The 26,333-nt window shown below is 41.9% G+C and overlaps 3 protein-coding genes across 4 annotated transcripts in view; 1 reads left to right on the top strand and 2 right to left on the bottom strand.

Moving 5' to 3' along the window:
* Positions 1-1,851: 1,851 nt before the first annotated feature.
* On the bottom strand, positions 1,852-6,103 carry LOC109974089 (adhesive plaque matrix protein-like). The gene is made up of 7 exons (XM_020624101.1): positions 5,753-6,103; positions 5,484-5,651; positions 5,266-5,387; positions 5,000-5,177; positions 4,787-4,902; positions 1,993-3,946; positions 1,852-1,925 (listed from the first exon to the last, which is right to left on the bottom strand). The coding sequence occupies exons 1-6, from the start codon at positions 6,027-6,029 to the stop codon at positions 2,021-2,023; spliced, it is 2,787 nt and encodes a 928-aa protein (XP_020479757.1). The 5' UTR covers positions 6,030-6,103; the 3' UTR covers positions 1,852-1,925; positions 1,993-2,020.
* A 3,320-nt stretch (positions 6,104-9,423) lies between these two features.
* LOC109974082 (profilin-2-like) lies at positions 9,424-13,702 on the bottom strand. Its single transcript, XM_020624090.1, has 3 exons — positions 13,349-13,702; positions 11,437-11,629; positions 9,424-9,648 (listed from the first exon to the last, which is right to left on the bottom strand). The coding sequence occupies exons 1-3, from the start codon at positions 13,475-13,477 to the stop codon at positions 9,551-9,553; spliced, it is 420 nt and encodes a 139-aa protein (XP_020479746.1). The 5' UTR covers positions 13,478-13,702; the 3' UTR covers positions 9,424-9,550.
* Positions 13,703-18,281: 4,579 nt separating this feature from the next.
* LOC109974074 (TSC22 domain family protein 2-like) overlaps positions 18,282-26,333 on the top strand; it is a 20,975-nt gene continuing 12,923 nt past the window's right edge. Inside the window, exons 1-2 of one of the 2 annotated variants that reach the window (XM_020624082.1) lie at positions 18,282-20,824; positions 20,945-21,700. In XM_020624082.1, the coding sequence (XP_020479738.1) occupies positions 18,966-20,824; positions 20,945-21,023 (1,938 nt within the window). In that variant the 5' untranslated portion in view covers positions 18,282-18,965 and the 3' untranslated portion in view covers positions 21,024-21,700. Of the gene's footprint in view, positions 20,825-20,944; positions 21,701-26,333 lie in introns of those variants that run through there. The other variant, XM_020624081.1, reaches the window with a different exon arrangement.

The raw sequence follows: 26,333 nt of genomic DNA, 5'->3' as shown, positions 1-26,333 counted from the left end.
AACCTGAAATTCCTGTAAAATAAAGATTTGCATTTAAAGAATAAATCTTGTATTCAAGCATTTTGTGCTCTTACTTTATTTTGGAAAGTGGTTGCGTCAGGAAGGGCATCCGGCGTAAAACACGTGCCAAATGTCAACATGCGAGTCATCAGTGTGACGATTCGCTGTGGTGACCCCTAAAACGGGAAAAGCCGAAAGTGACTTTCTATCCTTTAAAATACTTCAACATCTGTTCATTTAGTAATAGTCAGTGAAAGACAATGGGCCACATTCACCAACTGTTCTAAAGAACAAATCTGTTTATAAAACCCACTTACAAAGTTTTCACAAAGACTGACATTCACCAGTTTCCTTATCTGGGATTTATTTAATAACCCCACACACACTCAGGAGCACATTTTCATGCACTTGAAAGAACTGGTTTAATTTTCAATTCTACAGTTATTTGAATTACATTACGTTTTGTCTATTTCTTCAACTTCCCATTATTTTAGAAAGCATTGTCTTTTAAAATAAAGCCTACACAAAATTACAGCAATTTATAAATCCAGGTTAAGAATTTAACTTTACTAATTATGGCTACAAATCAAACTACTTAAACATTTAAGTGCATATATTTATTGTAATGTGTTTAATATTTTGGCCAGTGTGTAAGCATTTGGGGACCACATCCGAGATCAGACTCAGGGTAGCTGAAGGGACCTGGGTGCATGCAGAGGAGGTGTGCTCAACTGACGGCACACCTGAGCAAGCGAGCTAGCCAGCCATGTACAAACCCCAATGCACCCAGTTTGAGATTCCCATGTGCACGGCCCTGCAGTCTGGTGCACCTTTTATGGGCAAGGTGTCAACCTATGCTAATTAGGAACAACTGGCACAGGTCGTAGCTCCAAGACTGTGGAATGCCCTACCCTTGACTCTACGTATGACTGAATCTATTTTAAAAAAACATCTGAAGTCACATTTGTTTAGACAGTTTGATTGGGTTTATTCATTTTATAAATTGTGTTGTGCTATGCGAGTACTTTTAGGCTTATGTATATTTCTTTTTATCTTTTGACTTTGTGACCTTGTCTGGGAAAGGTGCTATATAAAATTTACTTACACATGTTCAAATTAGAAACATATGAGAAAACCCTTAATAGGTTGGTGAATGTGGCCCAACATTAGGTTGAATGAGGACAAACTGATAACCTCCCTATACAGGACTTTGCATTTTGGTTCCAGTTCATTTCATGTCACATCTTTAAATGTGGTTGCAAAACTGGTTTGCTGATCTTGACTCGTACATTGACACTAATGTGAACCCACTGACATTAACAGGCTACCACAGCAGTAGAAAAACAAAGTTACAGGTTTTATCCTGAGTTACTACAAACAGCCAGCAATTAGGCAGTATATATAAAATTAAGTCACCTGGCAGCCAACTCTGAAAGTAAAATTCATGTTCCATTGTACAAGACACTACAGTAGCATTAGATTACTGTGCTAAGTTACTTTCAAACATCAATTGTAGGGATTTTAGGGTTGCACTCATCAATACCGCTGTTTGATAAATGGGTAAATCTTAGCAAGTGTATTTACTGAATCTGTCAAAGTTCAGTAACCACCAGTTCAGTTATGCAAAATAAGCAAGGCAAGTTCAACAAGGGCAATGTACCCTTGTTCTAAAAAGCAGACATGCTAAACAAGCAATGAGTAAACCAAACTTGGGGGTGTCAATAACCATGAGAACCTTCATACTTTCCAATTGTTGCCCCCATATGGGAACCTTCATACTTTCCAATTGTTGCCCACCCACATGGAAAGCATACAAAAATTAAGGAACAAGTTCAGAACAGTTTGTTTTTATTTTATTTTATTTACATTGATAGCAGTGCCGTTTTGCTTCCGATTTCCACATCTCTGCACAGGTTGGTTCAGTCCTGGAAGATAAGCATATTAGTGCATCAAGAAAGGATTAAGTTTTAAAGAGTCACACTGGCAACATACCCTTTACTTGGTAGCAAGCTGCAGAAGGTTACTGAGATGCTGTTCCAGGAACATGGGGTGGAATCCTTCCATCAAGTCTAGATGTCAGGGACTTCCACTTGTCTTCAGATGACTCTGGGGATTTGGGTGGTGAATGTTCTGCACTCAGAGGCAGGTCCAGGGGCACAAAATGAGGGCCATCTGAAGCAAGATCAAACACTGGCAAACTCTCTGCTTCAGGCTTCAGCATGTAGTTGGCATTACCAGGTAATGGACTGGGCATTCCTTTCCCCAGCCATTTAGGTGTTTGGGGCATTTCCTGCAGTGGCTTTAAATTTTGGTGATGCTGGGGTTTACCGTGTTGCTTTGCATGATTTTGTGCCAGGTAATTTGGATCATGAACCAGATTCAGTGGAAATTCACTCAAACTGCCAAGCTCCCTACGTGGTGGGTCCTGTTGTAGCAACACATAACTCCCTGGTTCAGAATAGGAGGGCACATCCCGTTTAGCATTTTTCTTTGACCCACTCACAAATGGCTGTGCAGACTTAGGAACTGCAGGCCTGTAAGTAGGAGCTTGATCATCTTGACTCATGTAGTAAGGGACCTGAAACTGATCAAGTTTGGTTGATTCACGGGCCATTTTCTTAGGTAGCTGTAGTTCCTTGGCTGCAGGTTTATTTTGCCGCTGTCGATCCTGGCTCATATAAGACATGAAATCTGGCCCAGAGGGATTATTCATGCCTCTGGGTGATAGTTGACCCTGTTGCTCCTTCAGGGTGTGAATGTAATATGGCTCATATTGTGGCCTAGAACTTGTTTGGCTTTGTGGTGAACTTTGTTTCTCCTCTGATAAAAAATAAGGCCAATTAGTATCTACAAAATAAGGAATGAAATTAGGATAAACTGGTTTAGGATGTACATGCTTGCTGGAGTTAGCTGTGGCTAGTGCAGCAAGGTCACCATCTGGTGGCTGAAGATATGACTGCTGGTGCTTTCCAGGTAGAAGTTGCTGCAGTAAAATGGGTCCAGATGCAGCAGTTTGTGTTTTCACTGCTTCTGCTGAATTTTGAGGAAAAGGAGCAGGGACAAATCCAGTGGGAAACCCAGAATGTGCCACTGAAGGGAAGAATGGCGGTGCTGGATAGTGTTGATATGCATCTTTACCCCCAAGTCCAACTGGAACATTGAGATATTGATGAAAAGCAATTTGTGGACAGCAATTAGAAAATCCAGATGGGCAGAACTGGGGGCAGTACACAGGGGGCATATATGGATAGCCTGGGTGAAAACTTGGCGTGATTACACCAGTATTAACAGGTTGTGGAAATGCAAATCCTGGGGCCATTTGGTGACTAGCTGGAGCAGGAACTTGTGAAGACTGCATGATGGTACTAGGGTGTAATATTACATGCTGTGGGTAGTAGTACAGGTTAAAGGGGTGATGCTCAAGGCCATCTGGAAGTTTGACTGCAGGTTTTTGTGTGGGCTTATCTGGCTGGCTTTCATGCTGTGGAAAGAAAGGGTAGGGGTACAAGTATGTCTGACCCTGATTGGCTTCAGGCAGTGGTGGCTCTGGAATGCGGGGTGACTCAGTCACATAGGCCTCAGGTTGTGGTACTTCCTCTTCTGGAGCTGGTGTAGAGACTTGCTGAATGGGAGTTTGATAAGGATCTTGAGGCATAAATGGAGGGTAATAAGGGAATGGGTACGGGTACAATGGGTAGTGCATTTGTCCTTGAGGCTCCTCAGGCAATGGTTCCAGTTGGGGAGTTTGAGAGTCAGGTGGTTGGGGGTAAAAACCAGACTGAGATGGTTTGTATTCTTGGCCCTTAGGATAGCTTTGAGTTGGCTTCTCAATGGGCACCACTGGAGCCTGGGGATAATCAGGCTGATGTGGTTTTGTTGGCAACAGCGTTGGACAAGAAACTTCAGTTTTGCCATCTCCAATCAGTTTAACAGTATACATGCCATCCTGGGAAGAGGAAAAAAAAAAGTTGGTGTGATAATACACTTGCTCATGAGAACAGAAAAAAAAAAAGTTAATGTGATAATACACTTGCTCATGAGAACATGAAATACTTAAGTGACTGGAAAAGTCTGCATGAAAGTCAAAATGCAAAACAATGCAAGTGCATTTTGAAATGTTTCAACTAATCTTGTAATGTCACTTCAGTTCTTTAAGTAGAAATTGTACACATTACAAGATATGCAAAATGTTTTGCCACAAACCATTTCTCTCCTGCATGATTTCATGCCAGGCTCTTCAAACCTCAACTGAACCTCTGACCTTTTACTCCCCATGTGTGACATTATCCGGCAAAGGCGCTGCATTGACCAATCACTTAGGGGGACGATGCGAATTTTGACGCCCACAGGAAGACAACTCGTTTACTTTGTTAGCATGAGCATTCAGCGTCAGGTGTGGGCCACAATTAAACACCTAAATGGCATGCCATGCATTTTTTTTAGTACTAGCATTGGTGCTAAGGAAATGTAGGCTACATTAGCAGCATGGCTAACCGAAACAATGAAAACTCACGGGCTGGAAGTGTGACTGAAGTCACTCGACTCATCATAGCAAGGCTGTATGGTTACACGCCTGCAAACCCTCACCCCCTGCGTTAAAACAGCAGGGAGTTGCGTTTTAGTCGACTAACGTCAGCGCATCGTCACACTCTCGTACTGGCCTGCTTCTGTTACGTACTGATATTGACGGACAGCTTTTGCCTACTCCGAGAAAGTCACATTTTAATATCGCAGGATCTCGTCACACCCCCATAAGTGGAAATTTTCGAAACGAAAAGCGTTGTACCTCTTCTTCCAGGCAGGGTTCATAGCGAATAGAGATGACCACACCCTCAGGATGTGCAACTACACTGAACCCACAGCTGGGTGACACCTCCATCAGTGGCTCCCAGTTACCACTCACTGTAAAGTACAACACATTACTGTCAGGCATGCTTACAAAATGAGCTGTTATTGTGCTTACAGGCAATACTAAACGTTTATATCTTACAAAACTTACAATTTACTTTAATATTAGCAACAGAGACCGCCCATTCTGTTTTCACCACCATGCCTGTAGTGTGACAGGTGACCATTGGAGGGTTTGGTGAAGACAGTCTCAGTGAAGACTGTCTCAGAGGACAGGACATCCTCACTGGTACCCCACACCATCGCAGTGGGAGAACATAACTGTCCTCCTGAAAACAAGAAAAAAAAAAAAAGGTTACAAGTGCACAAATGTAACATGGTGCATCTATGTTATGTGTTCAGAACAGAGTATCCCACCTCAAGAGCAACAAAGCAAGCATCATAAGGTGCAACCAAGACCAAATCTTTCCGTGTTGACCTGACTGTGTAACCACAACTTGGTGGCAGCCTGGACAGAGGCAGCGGAGAAAGGCGGCTTCCTGAAGATTCAATTTTAAAAAGTGAAACTACTGTTCATACTTTCAGTACGTGATGAAATTACAAGTGCATAACTCCAATAGAGAATGAAAACTTACCCCTGTCCACAAATAACAGAGATCCAGTGGTAGATACAGTATCTTGGAGTTGAAGCAGCATGGACTCTTGTGTACATTCAACCCTTGGCTCTAGTTTTAGGAGCTGCTCCACTACTGCAGTGTCTGACCTTAGCCTTGAAAATCCTTTAGGTTGGTTGGGTTCCCAACCTTTTAACATCACAAAGTTCACAGACCACAATGGTGCCAAATCATTAGCTTTTGAGCATATTAAGCACAGGATTTTCACAGAACTTCCAACTCTTACATACCCATGTCAGCTTGGTAATTTGAATCAACATCCAGGAGAGTCCCCTCAGCCTGGATTCCTTTAAGTTTAGCACTTTGTAAAGGATTTTGTCCAATTAAGAGTCTGCCATGAAGCAGCCCACTTCTTTTAGCTGGACTTTGGCTAAGCAGCGAACTTTCTCTGAATGTATCCAGTGCCTTAAGCCTAGTCAGCGTGGCGCAATGGCAAAATGAACTAGCAATCACAAAAAATCCTAAACACAGTAAAACATTACTGGCCCCACTTCTGCTACACGCCATTGGAACAAAGAAAAACCACTGCACAACAGGCAGATAGCCTCAGCAGTGTGCCACAAACACTCAAGTCTCCTCTAAGCAGGTAGGCTTAAAGACTGAAGATGTGGGGTGTGGTCGTAATTAGAACTAATCAAACACCTGGCCACAGCAGGTGTTACCAGTCTTGCACTGAAGAGCAGGGTGACAGATTATGACCCCGAATGTCTTCTAAAAGGCAAATTTTCAACATTGTGACACTCAAATAGTCTAGCGGGGAAAAATGTGCTATGTAATGTAAAATTCTTCCTATTTGGCAGTCCTGTCAGCTCTTCAAATCATACTATTTGATTTTGTTTAAGCCCACAACCTAAGAACCTAACTGACCTAGGAACTGCCTTCACAACCAAATACAACTAGCAATGATTTGTCAAAAGAAACAACATAGGTGTTCAGTGTTATGGTGTCTATAGTTGTCTTTTTTGAGGCTAACTGGGTGCACACGTGCCGGCCTCTATTTTTAAGTACTTTATAAGAACTCACAATGAGCATTCCTTGTCTGTCTACATTGTTTATGGCCTGTTTATACTGCTTATTTTGCATTGTTCGAACTGTCTGTTGTTTGTAAATACTGCTTATTTTGTTATATTACACAGCCTTATGCTGGTTTACTGTTTACTTGCCCCTTGCATGGGGATATGTACATACACATTGAGAGCTGATGTACCAAAGTCAAATTCCTCGTGTGTCCGACGCACCTGGCCAATAAAGCTGATTCTGATTCTGCTAACTGTGCACAGCATCATTGTATCCTGTCAATGAATTTAAAAGAAACAGTTTTATAACAGGCTGGCTAAACTCCTGCTGTGCAGTCAGATATTATTCAGACCAGTCACTTTATTTTAAATTTTAGTAGACATGTAAGTTTCCAAAGATACCACATAGGCCTATATAACATGACATCTTATATCACTGTAGGAAATGTGTTAACAGTATGTAGCTTTGAAGCCCTCAAGCAAAGAGATATGATGAATAAGACTAAAGTAACCTAGGAGTGACGTTGGGAAAATTGTATGGGTTTTTACTTTTTCACATGGTTTGATCGGATAAAAACAGTCCATTAATAACAGTTTATTCTTTTTCTCAATTCAACTTGTCTTCCTTTGTTTGGACTGATCATTAACTCTTGTGATATGGGCTACAGAAATAAACTGACTTGAAAGCCAGAGGTCACATTAGTATCTAAACTGTCATTTAGATAAAAGGTTTCTGTCTTCACATTCATTCTGAACCCAAGAGAAAGAAATAAAAGGTTTCTGTCTTCCCATTCATTCTGAACCCAAGAGAAAGAAAACATTTGCCTAATTGTGCTGTATAACTTGGGAAAAGTGCTAACATTCACAATTATTGTGTGACACAATGACAGCCTGCAGCCAGACCACTTATTTCTGATTTTCAGGACAGAAGCACAGGGAAGAACTTGTTTACATTTCAAGATCCTCCCATTACAGAACTTGGGAGTCTATAAGTTCAACAACAAATGGTCTGTGATGAGTAAGTGCTTCTCTGTATGCTGTAGATTACAAGATCCCCACCTATACTGGCTACCCAACAAAAATATACATTGCTGCTCATGTAGTGCATGATTAATGCAATAATGTTGAATACCTCAAAGTCAACAGACACGACATACTGGCGTTAACTCTGGTTGGAATAACTTTTATTTGATCCGTCTGTAAACAAGATGTCGCATCAATCCATGGCATTTGTAATAGATTTTGTGGCTGAAGGAATTTCTGACTCCAAGAAATTTCTTGCAAACATTTTTCAGTTTAATTCTGTACATATTCCACAAAGTCTGGAGATTTCTGATGCCAAAATATCCCTTAGGAAAGTGCCATTGAAGGTTACTTCTTGCCAGGGCTGTTAAAAATTAAAAATCCAACTTGTACTAGGCAACAGATCAGATCGAGTTTATGGCACAGAATACACAGTTATTGTCAGAAATTTTTCACAAGACAACTTACAAATGTTCTCATTCCAACCAACACCATTTTCAATATGTTTAGTGTACACAGCATTTTTTTTCTTTAATATACTTCTAAGTACCGTACTATGACAATTTGTGAATACACCTTTGATGACTATAGCACAAGGCAAATAAATTCCAAGGTGCCGGAGCCCAACGCCCTGGGTTTACAGTCAAAATGCATTCATGTAGTAAAATGACATAGCCTTTTCACTGGTTAATGGACTACGTTAGCAACAAATCATTTAGTGATGAAAACCTTTAGTGTTGAAGTCTAGAGAAGCAGTTAATGTTTTACAGTCATCTGAAGTTGTCCTAATGATTACAGTCAACAGGTGAAACCAACAATTACCAGAATAAGCTCAAGTAATTCTGATAACCCTCTCATATTGACAATTGGTCCATAGGGGACGGGAGAAAATACTTAATATAGGTGTGTAGTGATTATACAGCAAAATGTACAAATAGCAGGAGCTGACTGACAAACACCTGAGCTGTCACAGAGGGGGAATGTCCACTGAGACTCCAGGATGTAGTCAAGTATCATGACATATCTTGAAACTTTAGCTATGCTGACCTGACACTGCCCTCAAACAGCAGCCCAACACCACATCAAACTTTTAGGACCACATTCAGGTACAATAGCAAAAAGCATGTGATGGAGGGTAAAAGAAGTCGTGTTTGAGGGTGGCGAACCAGTACACACACACACACACACACACACACACACACACAGGATATTGTCAAAGGAAATGAGTCCTTTCTTTAACAGAGGCTGTGAAGACTTGAAGATGGAGGCAGGTGAGAAGATGGTCTTGGCTGGAATATTACACTAAGACAGATAGGAGATAGGGCAAGGATCTGTATGCATGCAACTTTTAAATGCCCACATGCTGATGGGGGGGGAACAAAACAAAAAAACCACAAAACATAACAATGCGAACTGTCACCACCATTACATGTGTACTTCCCCCTTGGAATATCAACCAGTTTCTAAGTGAAGGCAAGTCCAAATTTGTTTCAAGACTTTTATTGCACCTTGTGATCACTTTTAGTTAATAAACATTTCAGAGAACATACCATTTCTGTAGTGCCAAAAACATGAGAAGTACAATGTTAAAGTGGGGAAGGATTTAAAAATAACAAAACAAAAAACAAAAACAAAAAAAACAAAAGGGTGGAGGGGGCTAAGCAAACAAAAGGCTGTGTATAAAAGTAGACTGGGGAGGAAGTAACACTGTAAGCCATCTAATCCTGGAAGTAGTATCAACAATGTAGTGATTTGGGGGAGTGAGCTGCTAAGTTGATGATAGGTGGCGAAGTTTCTTAATATCCAGACCTCCTCAGGTACTCAGCCATTGCATGTGCTTTCTTGTTAAGATTTCAACAGTATCTTACCACTCTTCATTGCTATTAAAACGTTTCCAAGACACTGACTGCTTGCAGGAGAAATCTTAACAGCAATATTTCTTTTCTCTTCTTTTTGTCCCTCAATTTAATCTAAGTGAGCTTGGAAACATTAAAACCCTGAATCCCTCAAGTATTTTGCCATTGAGTAAGCCTTCTTATTCAATCCGCCTCCATGGACCCCTTCTTTGCCCATTACAAGAACCAAAACTGAAAGAGAAGAGATAGAAAAGGGACAGTTAAGGTAAAAAAAGGAAAGGAAAGGCATCAGTCACCAGAAGTGTGTAGTGCAGGAATGTTCAGACTGCATGCCATTGATGACTGTTCACAGGCTAGTTTACCAAGAGACACAGTGTAGTGTCATTACATGCCCTGCAACAGTGCAGCCTGGACTGATGACCTCCATATGGCAAGAACTCAAATTTGGAAAAACAAAACAAACAAAAAAAACTCACTAGCACTAGGGAATAGTTGAGTGAACAAAATGTCCTTTTCTGGAGCAGATACTAGTAGTAACAAAACACTAATGAGCCAGTGGATTTTACACACACAAAAAAAATTTTTAAATTAAGAGGATACAACACTTCAAGTAGGGACTGGCTCATTCTGACTGCATGCACAGGACTAAGGCGAAGGCTAACCTCCATATGTGTAAAGAAGACTGGGACACATCTCTGCACTTTTTAAGAAGTTAATTCAGCTAACACACCAGTTGAGCTTTTTGACTACCCTTCACAGAGGACAACATGCAGAGCAGAAGGGTGAAATGTGGAAAATGCTGCAGGGAACAGCAAGAAGTGTTGGGGAAATAAAAGAAATAGATTTTGGTTTTAATTGCCATCAGTGTTTCCCACAAAAACATATAGTTTAAAAGTTTAAGTTGCACAATTAAATTTTTTTTCCTGCTATATTTTGAAGAGAACTGGGGGCATACTGGTAGAATTGTGATCGCTGTGGGTAACAGTATATATTAAAAAGTCTCGTGAATACACATCTACGTTGTAGCCACTTATCCAAAACTTACATGTCAGCACCCAAACTCTTTGTAAGAAACACTGGAGCAATGTCAAACACTGAGGACCACAAAGGCAAACAGACTGGAATAGGCAAACCCTGGCTTACATGAGGGCTACAATGGAAATCATACCACTGAGTAATTGTAAGCAGCATCTTGACAGGTCTGCATCTTTAAGCTTTGCCTAAGTGCATCATGCGATGTCTCAAGTTGATTAACAATTAGCCAGTTATCCAGACGGCTGCATATCAATTCTCTGTCCACCTACTAATCAGCATTTTTCGGGGCACAAATTTAATGTCATTCTGCTTTTTCAAGTCTTACAGTATATTAAACTGAATATTTTGATCATTAAGAATTGATCATGAAAATAACTTGGTTACAGCCCAGTGGCAATGTCACATTTCAAAAGTGCCTGTAGTTTGCATATAGCACATACATATGTGAATCTAACAGGGTTCTCGCTCACTTGTGTGGTTCACAAGTAAAGCATTTGTTTTTGGTTACTGAAATGTGTTAAGATCTCTTGTTGTAAATTTGGTGAACCAGGCCAATGATTTTTACTGGGATAAGACAATGCGTCTTTTTCTCAATACATCTAAAAAGTCGATGACAATGTACAACTAGCTGCAGAATACCTATACCTTATTCCTCTGTTCTATCACTGGTTTGATTATGTAAAAAACAACCAGATATACTGACTTGCATTCTGATAGAAAAATGTGAAGTGGCTGGTGTACAGAAACCACACAATATATAGCTATACAATATGATAAATACTGTAATGTTTTTGTGTTGCAATATACTGAATTTTGAATATATTGTTCCATCCATAATTTCCAATCTGCAATTCCTCAAGTCACAAATCTCTTAAGTGTGACATAGCTCTCATAAATATGTTTCACAATGTAAAATATGGTGTCCTAACCCATGAAGGCTGTGTTTTATTAGTTGAAGTGAACCTTTATACAATACACTTTTACCTTTTCCAGCTCTTCCCACAGAGATATTGTATGTAGGTTCTCCTCCTTGGCTCTTTGTCCTGATGTCCATTGTCCAGTCCCCGTCATCCTGGAGGCTGTCTCTGAGGACTGAACACTTCTTTGAGCCCAGAGTGAGACCGTTGGTGTAAAAGGTCTCCCTGTCCTTACCAATGAGGACATCTATTTCTTGAGACTGGGGGTATACACACACACACACATACAGGATTGGGGAAATGTCAAGTCAGTCAGATCCTCAACAATTATGCTCACATGGCACCCATAACTCCTGCAGGTATGAAAGGTACAATATTTACAAGATTAACTTGTGTCCACAAGAATGGACAAAAATTACACTTATGTCAAAGGGTAATACTTTGTACATTCAAAAAGCCTGTATTGCAGTGGCTACACCATTTATAGCAATATACAATGTAGTCATGCTATGCAGCCATGATAATAACGGCTGTTTAACTTTTGTGCCATAATGAAGCTGTACCTTCACTTTTGAGATTCAATTTCCTTTTTTGAAATGTATTGTCAAATTTCTAACAAGCTGCAGAGCTTAGGCAATTAGTCAGTACACTGATGAGTCAACTAACAGACTATGTACAAGCGGAAATTCTGATAATTCATCATTTCAATACAAGGCTGAAACAACATTGATTCATCGGCCACCAGAGAACTGGAAACTTTTCGATAAGCCATAAATTGCTGTATTTTTCCAAGCAACGATGCAAACACGTCTCTTGGCTAGATTAACAAAAAAAAAAAAAAAAAACCCTAAGCCTTGCCATATAGGGAATTGTGATGTCACCGTTTGACATTTGATAAGCCAAACGTTTGATCAAGAAAAGGATTAGAAGATTAGCATAATAAAAATGTGTGAGTTGCAGCCCTTTACATACACTTGCTGGTTCCAGTTTCTCAAATGTGAGAGCTTGCTGATTCTGTCATATGACGGCAAACTGAATACAATTCTGTTCTGTACCGAGGCTTTGAGAAGTGAATGATAAAGAATAAAATAAAAACAAAAACACATGATTAAGCCACGGTGAAAGTTACAGTTAGCTGCAGCCCTATTCCAAACAACATCCTGCTATCCTGGCACCAGTACTGGATATAAAACTGTGACGCCAGAACTTCCAGCCTGGAGCTGGCATTAAGAGAGAGGATGTTTTATGAATCAAACCGGGAAACCTGCAAATGTACCGATGTTAGTACCACAGTTTCTGAAACCAAACACATCCCTGGCAATAATTAAACACCGGCAGCATTTGGCTGCAGAGACCAGCGGAAGTAAAGTGACGTCTCTCTAACAGTTACCTCTCGTGCCGTCCCTTTCAGTGAATTAAAAAAAAAACCCTAGTCATTCTCTACAAAAATCATACGCGTATTAATACGTAGCTAGGTTGAAAATAAAGCAGATTCATCGTAGGCTAACCAAATATCAACTACAGCTCGCCGGCAGCTTCATGTTAGCTAATCCAAGCGGCCGTGAACACAAAAGCATGTACGCTCCCCTTAATAAAACAGTCTACTGTACTTGCTGGTTCAAAATAAGCCTTGGGTTGATTTGGTAGTGTATAGAGATTGTGAACAAGTTAGTGCTTGTCAAGGAAGATTAATTCCTTCATGTCTTTACGTACATGTCACAATGAATGAAGTCTTATCTGAGGCACACGAGGTCTAAACCCAGCAGCGTTTCCTTAGCAGGGAATAGCAGAGACAGGCCACCGATGAACTAGCCAGCCCGCTAAGCTAGCACCGTGCCGTTAGCTTGCTAGTCATTTAGATCCTAAGAGATAACGGTTTAGCGCTATTCAACCCGGTGAGCGTCTGCGAGAGTAATACACAACAACAATGCCAAACGGAGCCACACGTTCACTCCCGTATCCTAATCCTGACTTCTTACCGTGATATTGTTGAAAGTACCACCGGCATGTGCTGCCCAAACATATTTGGCGTCCGTATACCCAACAATGGCGCTATCCTGACAGCTGCCATCGGCCATCAGGTTTTCCACGTAGCTTTGCCAAGACATATTCAAGAACCTGATGCTATAAAAAAATTCCGTACAGCTTTGGAAGTGAGGATGCTAAACAAGTAACAGCCAAAACGGTAAGAAACCTAGAGACGACTTTAGAGTCTCCAATCTAACCCACACTTCGACGTTGACCAACGTCAAGGCTGGGGGCAGCAAAGAAAGCCAGGGTAGAGAGACAGCGGCTGGGTGTAGTCCGTATCAGATCACTCCGCACAATAAGCTCCCGGCGCTTTTATGGCAGCAGGCGGCGGAATAAAGAGGGACTAAGAGATCAGCCAAGAGTCAGCTGTCTGAGGGAATGTCGAGGTACACACCGAGACAGGGGAGGAGGATTTACTGATCGTTCTTTTATTCATTAAACGTGTTTTCATGGTGCAGGAATAACATGAGAAGGATTGATCAGATTTTATGTAGCAGCAAACCATATGTCCCGAGGTGCACGTGGCTGATTGCATCCAAAGTTATCTACTCAGTTTCATAAAATGAACCACATGAATATATCTTTTTTTAAATGGAAAGAGTTTTGTTAGAAGTTCCTAACTAGTGGCTACTAACAAGCCAGTATTGCTAGATAAAACTTGTGTAGTTTCTCAAGCATTTGAGATAGCCCACACAAAATGCCCTTCAAAATGTTAGCAACCCTAGGGTTGCATCCCGGACACCAGGTGAAACAACGCAGACCACTTTATATTTTAATTTTGTCATTTTTATTGTGCAGTCTTGGCTTGAGGCAAAGGGTTGCCATTTATATAGCCTATTAGATAATGAATATGGACCCTGATGAATTCAGAGTAATTCAGGTAAAGTTAATATCCACAAAAGTGTTAAATAAAAGTTTGTCTTATTTCATATTCCCTATAGTGACACACTGGAGATGATTAGTGCCCTGCTCAAGAGCAATCTCTCAGCCCATCTTCATCTGGTCAAAACCAGGGATCTGGCACCTTGGCAAGTCCCGGTATCATTTGCTGCTTTGCCCGACCCACAGATACTAGAGGACCCCTTCCTCTTAAAATCATAAATGGTTGCATCATATGTTGTTTTCAGGCCAGATTAAGCGATGAAAACAAATGATTATTTTACAATAATCTCTAACCAACAAGATTGTGCCATTAGTTTAGATCTATAATTCCATTGATATCCTGTTCTTTTCTGAGTGACTATTTTTATTCCCCCGGTTAAATTATATAAATGCAACCAATTCAAAAAAGGGTAATGAATTTCGAAGGCAAATTGAACCAGAGGTGATAAGTGATTATTACCCGATTATTATCTTACCACACTAAAATAAAGTTCAAATTGACTTGAACTAATAACATTTATTTCTATGAAATATACGGTTCATTGCTTAAATGTTTCTGCTTTCCCGGTGATGAAATCATCTTAGCTGGTATGCAGTTCAAGGTTAGTCCAAAACAACCAAAAAAGGAAAAAGAAGCATGACATCCTGCCAAAGTGAAAAATACACTCACTGGCCACCAGGGGCAGTGTTCACTCTGTGAGCTATCTGGTTCACAGTGGATTTCTCTGTTGCAGAGCTACCATGACATGTCATGCATCTTTTCTTGTCTTTTGTCAGTCGAGATTTTTTTTTTCATTTCAATACTTTTTGAAACTGACAGCATGATTTTTTTTAAACTATATAATTTGTATGCAAGTTTAAAATTGTTTTGCAGATCTACTCATACAGTCATGGTCAAAATATTGGCACCCCTGCACTTCTGTCAGATAATGCACCACTTCTCCAGAAAATAGTTGCAATTACAAATTCTTTGGTATTTGGTGTTTGCATTGGAACGGCAGAACTCCAAAATGGACTTGACAGAATTATTGTCACCTTTTCAAAATCATCAGAAATAGTTGTATTTCAAACATGTGATGCTCCTTTAATCTGTAATGAAACTCACCTGTAGCAGCCAACAAGTTCTGGAAATATAGAAATCACGCTTGTAACCAGTTAAAATGGAGAAAAGTTGATTCAACCTTTGTGTCATGTGGACCACACTGAGCATGGAGAAAAGAAAGAAGAGTAAAGAACTGTCTGAGGATTTGAGAACCACAATAGTGAAAAAGCCTGGACAATTTCAAGGCTACAAGTCCATCTCCAGAGATTTGGTTGTTCCTATGTTCACTGTGCGCAACATTGTTTTAGATAACAAGCTTACAGTTGATGGCGCTGCAGCTAATCTCCCTGGACGTGGACAAACGAGAAGAATAGATGAAGATTACAACGAAGGATTGTTTGAATGGTGGATAAAGAACATTGATCAGCTTTCAAATAAATTCAGGCTGACCTACAGGGACAGGGTCGAACGGTGTTAGCTCGCACTACCTGTCACCATCTGAATGACAAGAGATGCTATGGTAGGAGACCCAGGGGGCCCCACTGCTGACACAGAAATATAAAAACGCCTGATTGGAGTTTGCCAAAACCTACCTGAGGAAACTACAATCCTTCTAGGAGAATGTCCTGTGGAAAGATGAGACTCAAAAGCCAAATGAATCAGATCAGCTGGTCAAACTTAAAGACATAAAGGCCTGGATGACCTGTAACTTCTTACTTCTAAACTCTGACAAAACTGAAGTTATTGTGCTTGGGCCTGAAAATGTTAGAAATCTGCTGTCTAATCATATAGTTACTTTAGATGACATAGCTCTCGCCTCCAGTACTACTGTAAGGAACCTTGGAGTCATTTTTGACCAGGATATGTCCTTTAAATCACACATAAACCAAGTCTCTAGATCTGCCTTCTTTCACCTGCGCAATATTGCAAAAATCAGGAGCATCCTGTCTCAAAGTGATGCTGAAAAACTGGTCCATGCATTTGTTACTTCCAGGCTGGACTACTGTAACTCTTTACTATCAGGATGTCCCAATAATCCCCTAAAAAGCCTCCAGTTAATCCAAAAGGCTGCCGCCATAGTACTGACAGGAACTAGCAAGAGAGATCATATCTCTCCCATATTAGCTTCTCTCCACTGGCTCCCTGTAAAATTCAGAATAGAATTTAAAATCCTTCTCCTAACATACAAAGCCCTTAATAACAAGGCTCCATTGTATCATAAAGACCTCGTAGAGCCTTATCATCCAAACAGAGCACTTTGCTCTCAGAGTGCAGGTCTATTTGTGGTTCCTAGAGTCCACAGAAGCAGAATGAGAGGCAGAGCCTTTAGCTATCAAGCATCTCTCCTATGGAACCAACTCCCATAATAGTAAAGTCTAGACCTTACTTTGTAAAGTGTCCAGAGACAACTTTTTTGTGATTTGCAGAGCTGTAATAAGGGCTGTGTGATTGTTTCTGAGGTGTACCCCACTAAAAGGCACCATACTCCCTCATAGATCCCTATGATCTGATACAAAACACACAAATTTTGTTTTTTAGCAATGCTCCCACACAAGACTAGAACTACAGGATCCTGTGATATTTCTTATTGAGGGTGCCATAGAATTCACACAACTCATGAAGTACTCTGATTAGATCAAAGTTTAATAATACTGCAACATACTGTATAGCTTCCTATAGAGGGAGGGATAGGGGGAGAGAGAGAGAGAAAGGAAGAAAGAGAGAGAGAGAGTTGATGCCTTCAAGTATTCTCTAATAAAGATTGACCTTTCTAGTTAAAATGAATCATTTACCATTAGTTTGTTTGGAGAATAGCTTAATTAAATGTATGCTGACGGCAGCTGTGCTTTAGAATCAATGCAGCCCAGGGCTCCTTTGAGCTAATGCATGGAAAAGGTGTAGCAGTCTTGTCATTGGCGCTCTAAAATACATAACAGCACCATGTCGAATGGCAACACATGACTTCACATCCTTGATAGTAATAAATACCATGACTATTTCCGTAGTTGACACAGCCAACATCTGATTTATAAGAGCAACATGAACAGATGGGATAAGGACCTTAGTGAGCTTTGCTATGTTATCTGATCACAGGGCCCCTGAATTTAAAATAATAATAATAAAAATAAACCTATAGTTTTATTATTTCAATTTATTTCAAGATGTTGCAATGCATTAACTTAAATGTGTCAAATCAAATGAAAGTACCTCACATCAAATCTGGAGTTAGAGAGTATTAGAAAAACATAAAACTGTTTGCTCAGACACTGGGAGGAAGAGGTAAAAACAACATTATGAATAAAGACAGTATAGGGATTGGTTGAAAAAACTTGTAAACCAGTGGAGGTGGGATTGAAGGCCAGACACCCACTGTATTAGAAAATGTTCACTTTCTCTTTTTATTCTAACTGATTCATTGTGCACACATACATTATATTTCTTCCAGTGGCTGTGAAGGCAGCATGAGGACGATTCTCCAACGCCTTGCGAGTAAATACCCTTGCGCGCTTTTGATATCTGTAATATTCTGTTTGTTGCTTTAATTTAAGCATTTTCTTATTGAAAATCTAGCTGCTTCATCTGCTTTGTCTGTTTGTCATATGCTTCTTCTTATTATTATTTTTTATTTATGTTTATTTGTTTTATATACAACCCCCATGTTTTCCTTTTTTATTATTTTGAATTCCTTCTGTCCATTCTAGTTCGGAAAGATGACAATGCTGTTAATAATTTATTTATTTATTTTTTGTTTGTTTCCTCTACGAGTTTGTCGTAATTTTGCAAGTGTTTAATTTAGATAAAGTAAATATCCTTGCGCAGTCTAGCTACCCACGATGTCATGAGCCACACTCCAGTCCAGTAGGTGGCAGTAGTGCACTTGAAAGTTGGTTTGCCACCCGCCTTTTAAACACAAAAAGCAAGCAAACAAGCAAGAAAAGGTACCCACGATGCAGCGCGCTCTCATACAACATAGCCATCTTGTCAAGAGGGACTGAGCGAGCGAGCGAGGGAGGGAGTAGTAGGCGCTGTTTAGGTTCTCGCGCGTATTAAAACGTGAAATTTAAGGGCGTTTTCCTCCTTCGGTCGCAGTAAGCTTTATAGTAAGTATCGCCACCGGGTGACTTTACGGTAGTGAACTGAGTGGTGCTTTGTGCAAAATGTCTCACATATACTTGTTCCGACGTAGTGGGAGTGTGGAGCAGCCAGTTGTCTTGACTTGCTAGCTAGCTGAGTGAGTGGAGGGCTGCGGGCCCTCCTCAGCCTAAAGTAGCTCCCGCAGCGGGGCAACACAGGCTGCGATAAGGACCGTGTGATAACTGCACAACGGGGACATTAGCAGGTCTGTCCGGACTTACCGAAGGCATTGGAAACACCGTACAGGCTTCTGGCATCAGTGTCTAAACCCGCATTGCTGGACAAGAAGACACGAAGTGTGGCGTTGCGTTATGAGCTCATGAAACGCAACAGGAGACTGAGAGAGGAAGAGGGATGGCGCAGATTCATCTTGATTATAGTTAGCTAGACTAAGTAAAACAGATGCAAGTGCGCTGTTTAGTATGATCTAAGCCTTTAGCAGCTGCTACCACCTCGTCCCTTTTTCGCGGAGGATAAACATAGCCATACAGTGCCAGGCTGTCAGTATGTCGAAAATGCCGGCCAAGAAAAAGAGCTGCTTTCAGATTACAAGCGTGACTCAGGCCCAGGTGGCGGCTACAGGTGCCGCCGACGACACGGAGAGCCTGGATGACCCAGACGAGTCACGGACTGAAGACGTGTCGTCGGAAATATACGACATGTCACGGGCTGAGTACGAGCCCGCATGTGACGGAAGCTCATCTGAAGAAGCCCAGAATAATGTTGGAGAGCCAGACGCACTCAGTGTTACGGCCTCGTCACACATACCTGAAGCGGCTCACTTGCCTGCGCAATCAAACAATCCCATTGGGGAGTTTCGAAAAGTTGGAATATCGGGTTCAACTCAAGGTGGGAAGCAGCCGCCGGGGATTGGTGTTACAGCCAGCTTACCCCTTGTCACCCAGCCTGGGGCAATACAGCAACAGCCTGCTCCAGCAGTAAGCGCTGGACCAGTCAGTGTGTCAGTGAACGCATCCCAACCTGCTGCACTGAGCAGTTCAGCTCCTCCTGCCACCACCACGGTGAGTTGCACTTCACGCTTCAGGGTCATCAAACTCGATCATGGTACTGGAGAACCCTTTCGAAGAGGCAGGTGGACATGTACAGAATTTTATGAGAAAGACACTGAGAGCTCTGTTAGTAGGACTGTAGATAGCATTAGACATTCCAGCGCAACACTGGACCCTGCTGCAGACAGAGACAGTGGGTTGGGGCTTACAGGAGGCTCTGTGGTTGCCCCAGCAACACACTCAGGTCAGGGTGTGGGCTCCTTGGCAGATGCTTCTCTCTCTACTGCCCGCAAGCATTCAGTGGAAACACTACCGCAGCAGCAACAAATCCATTATCAAAACTATAGCACCCGACAGCAGGGTGTTAGTGAGTCAGCCACACAGAGAATGTTCTCCAGCAGCAAACCTGCAGCTGTTCCAGCTCAGCTGTCAGTGGAAGGTCTCCAGCCTTCTGCTCCCCAGAGTGTGCTGCCTGTGGGACAGAACAGCCTACCCCAATCTGGTGTCCACATTCAGAAGTCCCCTATTATGCCTCCCTCATCCCAGCCCATTGCATACCCTCCCCAACAGCAACCGCAGCTTCCCGTGGGCCATCACCTGACCAGCCAGCTGTCTGGACTGGTGCAGAACCAGACTGAGTACTATCAGCAGCAACAGCCAGCTTCCATGCACCCGGCGCTTTCCACTGGCCAGCCCATCCCAGTGTCTAGCGTCTCTGCAGGCCCGCAGCCTGTGGGACAAGTACCCACTTCGGTCTTGCCTCCAGTCCTTGGAGGGGCTACTGTGCCAAGTCAGGTTGGAGATGTTGCCGGAGCTGTCGGAGGGTCTGAACCTATTAGACAACCAGCTCCCGGCCTCTTGCAGCAGCAGACTGTAATGGGAGGTGTTGTAGGTTCCATATTGGTTGGTGGATCCCCTTTGCAGCAGCAGACTGCGAGTCAGTATGCAGCTGCTGGGCAGCTTCAACCCCACAGTGTCCACCCACCATCCTCTGGTATACAAAATGTGCCTGCCATCGCAGTGAGCTCTAGTGTGCCCTCCACTTTGCCCACTGCCATGCCCAGTGCCTCCAGTGCAGCCATGCCAAATGTGACAACCTCCAGTTTGCCTCCAGGTCACCTACCCCACAACATGACTCCAGTGGCTTTGGGGGCGCAGGGCCTCCCAGCAACTGGATTTGGACAGGTGGAGGGTGGTAGTGGAAGGAAGTCAGAGGGTCTTATCAACACACAGTCTCCTGTTGTTTCTGGAAAGGAACCGTTGAAGCCCATCATGCCTGAGAGCCTGCAGCTCACCACTCCGACTGTCAACAGCCTGTTTGGAATCCACATACCTGTCGACGGCGAGGAGGACAGGTAACAAATTTCTGGATCTTAATGTTATCTGTCCTTATCCCCATTTCTGTGCAGCATTATCTGTAATACACACAATTTGAGCCATCACTAGCATCTAACTGCACCTGTCTCGTTGTGCAGACGGGAGAGGCATTTTACAGCAGATGTGTGGCCATTTGCTGTGATCACAAGAAGGTGGAAAGAGTTCAGGGAGATATAGAGAGAGGATTTGGCCAAAGGAAGATGTAGTGCACAGGAAGTAAATGTAATTTTGTTGCTTTTGAGGCTAAAAACTAAAGGGAGTGCAGCATACTTGACAAGCATCCGTGGCCTCCCCTGCACAGGCAACAACTTGTTGAGCATACACATGCCTCCTGTAATACTGTGATTCCTTGTGTTTATATTATGTGCATGGAAGTATTCAGTTACATTTTATTAGCAGGTCCTTTCCTCCTTTCCTGTAGCAGTCAACCTCCAGTACAGTGTCTGAGATGATGTCCTTCACTGCAATCATCAAAGATTTGGTGCTAGTTGCTACAAAGCTGCATAGTGTTAGTTTAGTTTTCTATTAACCTCAAGCTACTCCTGGCTACTTTATAAATGCGCTTCATGCCTGACCTTTAAATAAGATATTCCCTGCTCCAGAAAAAGACTTTCTAATACAAACATAGTGGAAAGTGTTTGATTATGTGTTGACACTTTTGTGATATGGTTTCCACTCTCATCAAGCTCGCCCCAGTCAAGTGTTTACAAAGGGTTTTAGAGCACTGATTAACTTTTTATATTGTAGATATTATGTTGCTTTATCATTCTTTTGGATTTCTGAAACTGTGTGTAAATACAAATGTAATCCAGGGCCACATTATGGTAAAGGTTTAATATTTAAAATTGGGGATTAAAAGAAAGATAAAGTTAATGTGTTACAATTTTATTTTGTCTGTAAATGGCAAAATATGACCATATGTGTACGTGTGACCCATGGTCTTATCGATGTGTTGTTGTGACATTTGCTTCCTTTCCACAGTAATCATTAGTTCATTGTTTTACATAGATGGCACAAGTGAGCAGAAATGATCTAGTGCATGAAATTTCTGTGTGGTTTCCATTCAGTGTCTACTAGATATGCAGACTGCAAAACAGTGGCACCATCTCGTACTTCGTATGTGGGTAGGCGGCCTATTAAACATTATTAGATGTTTCAGTTTGTCGTGCACTTCTGGGAAGCTTGCACTTGTTGACCAACCAAACCTCTGTCGTTTAGTTTCTTTAACAGTCCTAGCAGGGGTTTGACAACTAAGGGGTGATACCTCTGAGCCCCCACCATACTGATAGTGTAGCATGAATAGTTGATAGATTTTTGCCACTTCTAGTATTGCTTCACTTTGAAGATAATCATGCTTCAAGTTTTAGATCCACAGATTGTGTGGTGTTTTGGGGATGTAAACAGGAAGTATGAATATTAACTGTGGATTCAGTGAATTATGCTGTGCACTTCAGCTTTTGTATTCAACAGAACAATTTGTTTATATTTTGGCAAATTGGCAGCATTTGGCATACACTGATTCTAAAAATATGTGTATCATGTCCATGTGTTCAGATCTGAATGTATTATGACTTATGATGCAATAAGAATTTTTAAATGCTTTAATTGACTGACAGTGTTACTAAGTTGGGTCAAATTAACAGGCCAAATACAATAACTAAAATCCTGTTGTTATAAGCCATTAGCAGCACCATCATGTATCTGTTTCTCCTCATGCAGTATCCTTATCTCACATCCTCTATTCCTGTACCCTCCTGGGGGGGCTTATAGAAGATGGAAGACTTATTTTACTCCTTAACAAGTTTATCTTCAGGCAGAGATTACAATTGCTATTGTGGTTCTTGTGCACACAATTTAAACTTTTTAAAATTGCATGCTCTCACATGATCTCTTAGTTAATTTGTAATAACAATGGCCAAACTAGTTGATATATAAAGACAGTTGTCATTTATATCATTTTGTAGTTTTGTGACAAAGCTGCTGGCTGTTGAGTGGAACAGAAGAGAGTTTATTTCCATTTGCACAAGTATAGCACAAAGGTACATTGGAATTTTTTGTGTGTTACTCAGCGTAGGCGGTGTGTTTTTGAAGTGCCTATACATTGCTTGTGAGAAGACCCACCTCCCAGGTTGATAAGAGCAGGGGTTTCTTAGGACAGCCAAGCACTATCAGACATTGAGCAGTAGTCTTTATTCTGCTGATAAGAGACCTGACAGTGGGGTGTTTCAACCAACTGTGCTTGTTATGTCCTGAGCCTTTTCTTCTGCAATACAGCATGGGCCAAATTACTCTCTATTCTGTTTAAGACCCTTGGACGTGGTTATAGACACACCCCTACACATAGTGGGTGTGCGTACTCCCTCTGTACGTCACCCTGAGCTCCAGCTGACTGCTGTGTTTTTGTACCTACCTACTACCTCAGTGACTGACTGACAGACAAGGTGTGACAGTTGTCATGTACAGATGAAGAGCTGAATGACATTCCTTTGCAGTGGCAACCGTGATGTGGTTGAAAGCAGTGGAGGAAGCTGCAGAGTGAAACTTGTGCTTCACTTCAGCAGGCATTTTAGCTATGCTGGATACACCCCTACCCCTGCCTCCCCCTGCTTTTTTGTGGCTCTTCTACATTTCCACTGGACTGTTTGTTTAGTTTCTCACTGGCCCCAACACCACTGTACAAAACCATTTCAATTTCATCCTAAACCGGGCAACTTCAGTAGCTAATATCTTTGAGCTGTGTAACACAGGAAGATATATGTACACACTTACATGTGGTATTGACTACATGTTTAAGAAGATTTTACGCAGGTTGCACAACCTGGAAGAACATTCTTGCCCATATGGTTGGCCCTGGTGTTTATCCCTAACTTTGTTTTCCCTGTAAATACTGTAATTAAAACAGAGGTGATATTGACTAAAGAATGAAGATGTTGCTTAGAATATGGTTGGCTCAGCTTGATGTTTCCCATATGGCCTTAACAACTGAAGGTGTAAAATAACATTGAACTGCCATGATGTCTTGGTTGTACTCACAGAGGAGTTGCTTGTGTTTTTTAGGATCATTAGAATAAATGTATTGCATCTACCATCTGTGGGTAATGGAACTCATGCTGTGGAAGTATGGTTTATTGTCCTCACATAGTGGGAGCTTATGTAAAATCAGACTACTCATGAGGTGTCAGAGAGGAGGGGAGGCCAGGTCTGCGATGTAGTTGAGCAGTTACTGCCAATGTGTGACACCATCCTTGTATAGGTTAATGAGGTGTGTGGGTGTGTGTCTATATGTGTGCACAAGGACTCATGTTGGGGGGTGTGGGCCGGTCACTGAGGAAGGTGGCATGATGTGGCAATGCTTTTGGACAAACATTAACAGCCTGCTTTTTTTTTTAACTTGTAGTGGAAGAGTGTCTGGGTGTGTGTGAGAGAGTGACAGAGAGACAACGTACAACAGGGTCGTTCCCTCCTCTCTGTGACCTCTGGTTTACTGCTGTATCCTGTTTTCAGCCCGAGTCCCACACACTGCTCTCCAGCTCCTATTCATTTAATATTCCTTAGTTCACTCCACACTTCCGCACTGGGGCTCTCTGGTCATATCATATGACATTTGGTTGGCACATTATAGCCAGATGCCTCATAGCAAAGTAGACACTTCTTTTGACGTCTCTAAACCTGACTGCCATAATTAATGCTGTAATACTTTTTGAGCTGTGTAGTAACAGCTTTAGGGTCCATACAGGGCTGCTGCAGTTGACTGCATTTAACTGCATTTGACAACAATGTAATAAGTTATCTTCTGCTCTTGCCCTGATCTCTTTAACATCTGACTGTGTATGGTATGTGTTTCTCCGTACACCAGTCAAATTGTTCATACTTTGACCCCAGCCTCTACTCAGCCCTAAAGCAGCTTTCAGAAGAAAGATGTGTTGTTCTGGTTGGACTTCAAGGATAGCTGAAAAGTGAGGTGGAAAGTAGCAGAATTCCAACATGCCTGTCTTCCATACAGCAAGGTTGTGCTCTTTGTCCCCTTTTAAAAGAGCACTCTTCTGATTTATCACCACGCTCTTGTAATATCGTCAGGGTCATGTGTCTAAATCATGGCAGAACCAGAGATATCGTCTTTTAATCCATTAATAATTCTTCTTAGCCAAAAACTAGTTGCCTACGTTAGCCACAATGCAACTCAGCAGTTTGGTAAAAGATTCGGCTGTGATATCCTAGTTGTAGTTAATGTAGTTTGTGTGTGTGTGTGTGAGACAGAGAGAGAGAGAGAGAGAAATCCCAGTTTCTTCCAGTGGCCATGCTGTAATTGTACAGTGGCACCGAGTCCTGTACTCCATCTCCCTCATCTGCAACCCAAAATCTGCTGAGAGAAACTCTCATGGGGAAGCAGAAATCTAAATAGTTTTGACCTGCTTCTGCTCTGTGGCAAAAGGATGGATGGTGCTAGGAACCTGAAGCCTTATGAGCACCAACAGCGAGAGCTTTCACCTGTGCATTACACAACAACGGAGATGGGCAAACAACCTGGAGGCCCAAATGGAATGTTTTTTTTGGTGTTGTCTTCTTGATCTGAAGTTGCCAAGCAGTAGTTTAATACTACCACTGGTGTAGTGCGCCGCTGTGTCTGACTGTTTCTGGGAGATGGGGCTAACAGCCACATAGAGCCAAGGCTGATCACCATGACATGGCCACATCTAAACAGTTAGCTATTAGCTGTTATCTTAACACGCATGCTATGGTTGACACAAACCAGCAGTGGATGACAGGCTGTGGGCAATGTTGAAATGGTCATTTCTCTGCAAATTTATGCTCATTTAGTGGCTGTTTTGATAAATTGCTCTTACTTGTGGTGGTTTTATTGCACATAGAGTACCAATCAGTGAGGTCACCTCAAGTAATGTTTTACTTCACCTACCTCCCTGTCTGCACCGTGGCCACTCAGCTGCTGTCCACTGTGTGTAGAGGAGCTGAACCCCGGCCTCAGTCAAACACGAAAACACACAGCAGAGAAGCTGCTCCATAGTCACCAAAACCATATTTTCCAATCCACTAATGTCACTCACTGGCCTCTTAAGTGCTGATAAAATACTCCCAGTCCTTACAGAGAACCCAAGGAATGTGGTCAGTCACACCTGTGTGCCCAAGTAATTTTTCCCACTTGCACATTCTGATTGTTACTCACATAGGAGTAAAATGCTTGCACCGTTAAGCCTGTGCAACACCATGCAGAACTAAAAATGTAGTTTAACATTCTTTCCCTTTTTTGTTTTCTTTTCTCTTCCAGCACTTTTCCTTGCACTTTATTTCCAACACAACACCTAACTCATCCCCCTCTTTGTTCACCACTTAAGGCTGCTGTAGATTTTCATGGACTCAGTGAGTTGGCAAGGTTATTAGGAGGTTCAGTGTCATGAAACAGAACCTTTTGCAGTACAGGCACACTGAAGGGGGGAAAAATGTGTGTCATGCTCAGGCTAAATGTGTGAC

This window comes from Monopterus albus, unplaced genomic scaffold (genome assembly GCF_001952655.1).
Source record: "Monopterus albus unplaced genomic scaffold, M_albus_1.0 scaffold319.1, whole genome shotgun sequence".
In the NCBI taxonomy this organism is placed as follows: Eukaryota; Metazoa; Chordata; class Actinopteri; order Synbranchiformes; family Synbranchidae; genus Monopterus; species Monopterus albus.
The sequence above is the reverse complement of the archived record's forward strand: the minus strand, read 5'-3'. Positions and strand labels throughout refer to the sequence as shown.

Excerpts from the sequence above, each read along its gene's own strand:
- LOC109974089 (XM_020624101.1), bottom strand. The coding sequence starts at position 6,029 with ATGGCGTGTAGCAGAAGTGGGGCCAGTAATGTTTTACTGTGTTTAGGA. Across the intron at positions 5,652-5,752 it reads AAATTACCAAGCTGACATGG|GTTGGGAACCCAACCAACCT; the intron begins GTATGTAAGAGT and ends TGATGTTAAAAG. Across the intron at positions 5,178-5,265 it reads CTTGCTTTGTTGCTCTTGAG|GAGGACAGTTATGTTCTCCC; the intron begins GTGGGATACTCT and ends TCTTGTTTTCAG.
- LOC109974082 (XM_020624090.1), bottom strand. The coding sequence starts at position 13,477 with ATGTCTTGGCAAAGCTACGTGGAAAACCTGATGGCCGATGGCAGCTGT. Across the intron at positions 11,630-13,348 it reads GTACTTTCAACAATATCACG|TCTCAAGAAATAGATGTCCT; the intron begins GTAAGAAGTCAG and ends GTATACCCCCAG. Across the intron at positions 9,649-11,436 it reads TGTGGGAAGAGCTGGAAAAG|TTTTGGTTCTTGTAATGGGC; the intron begins GTAAAAGTGTAT and ends CTTCTCTTTCAG.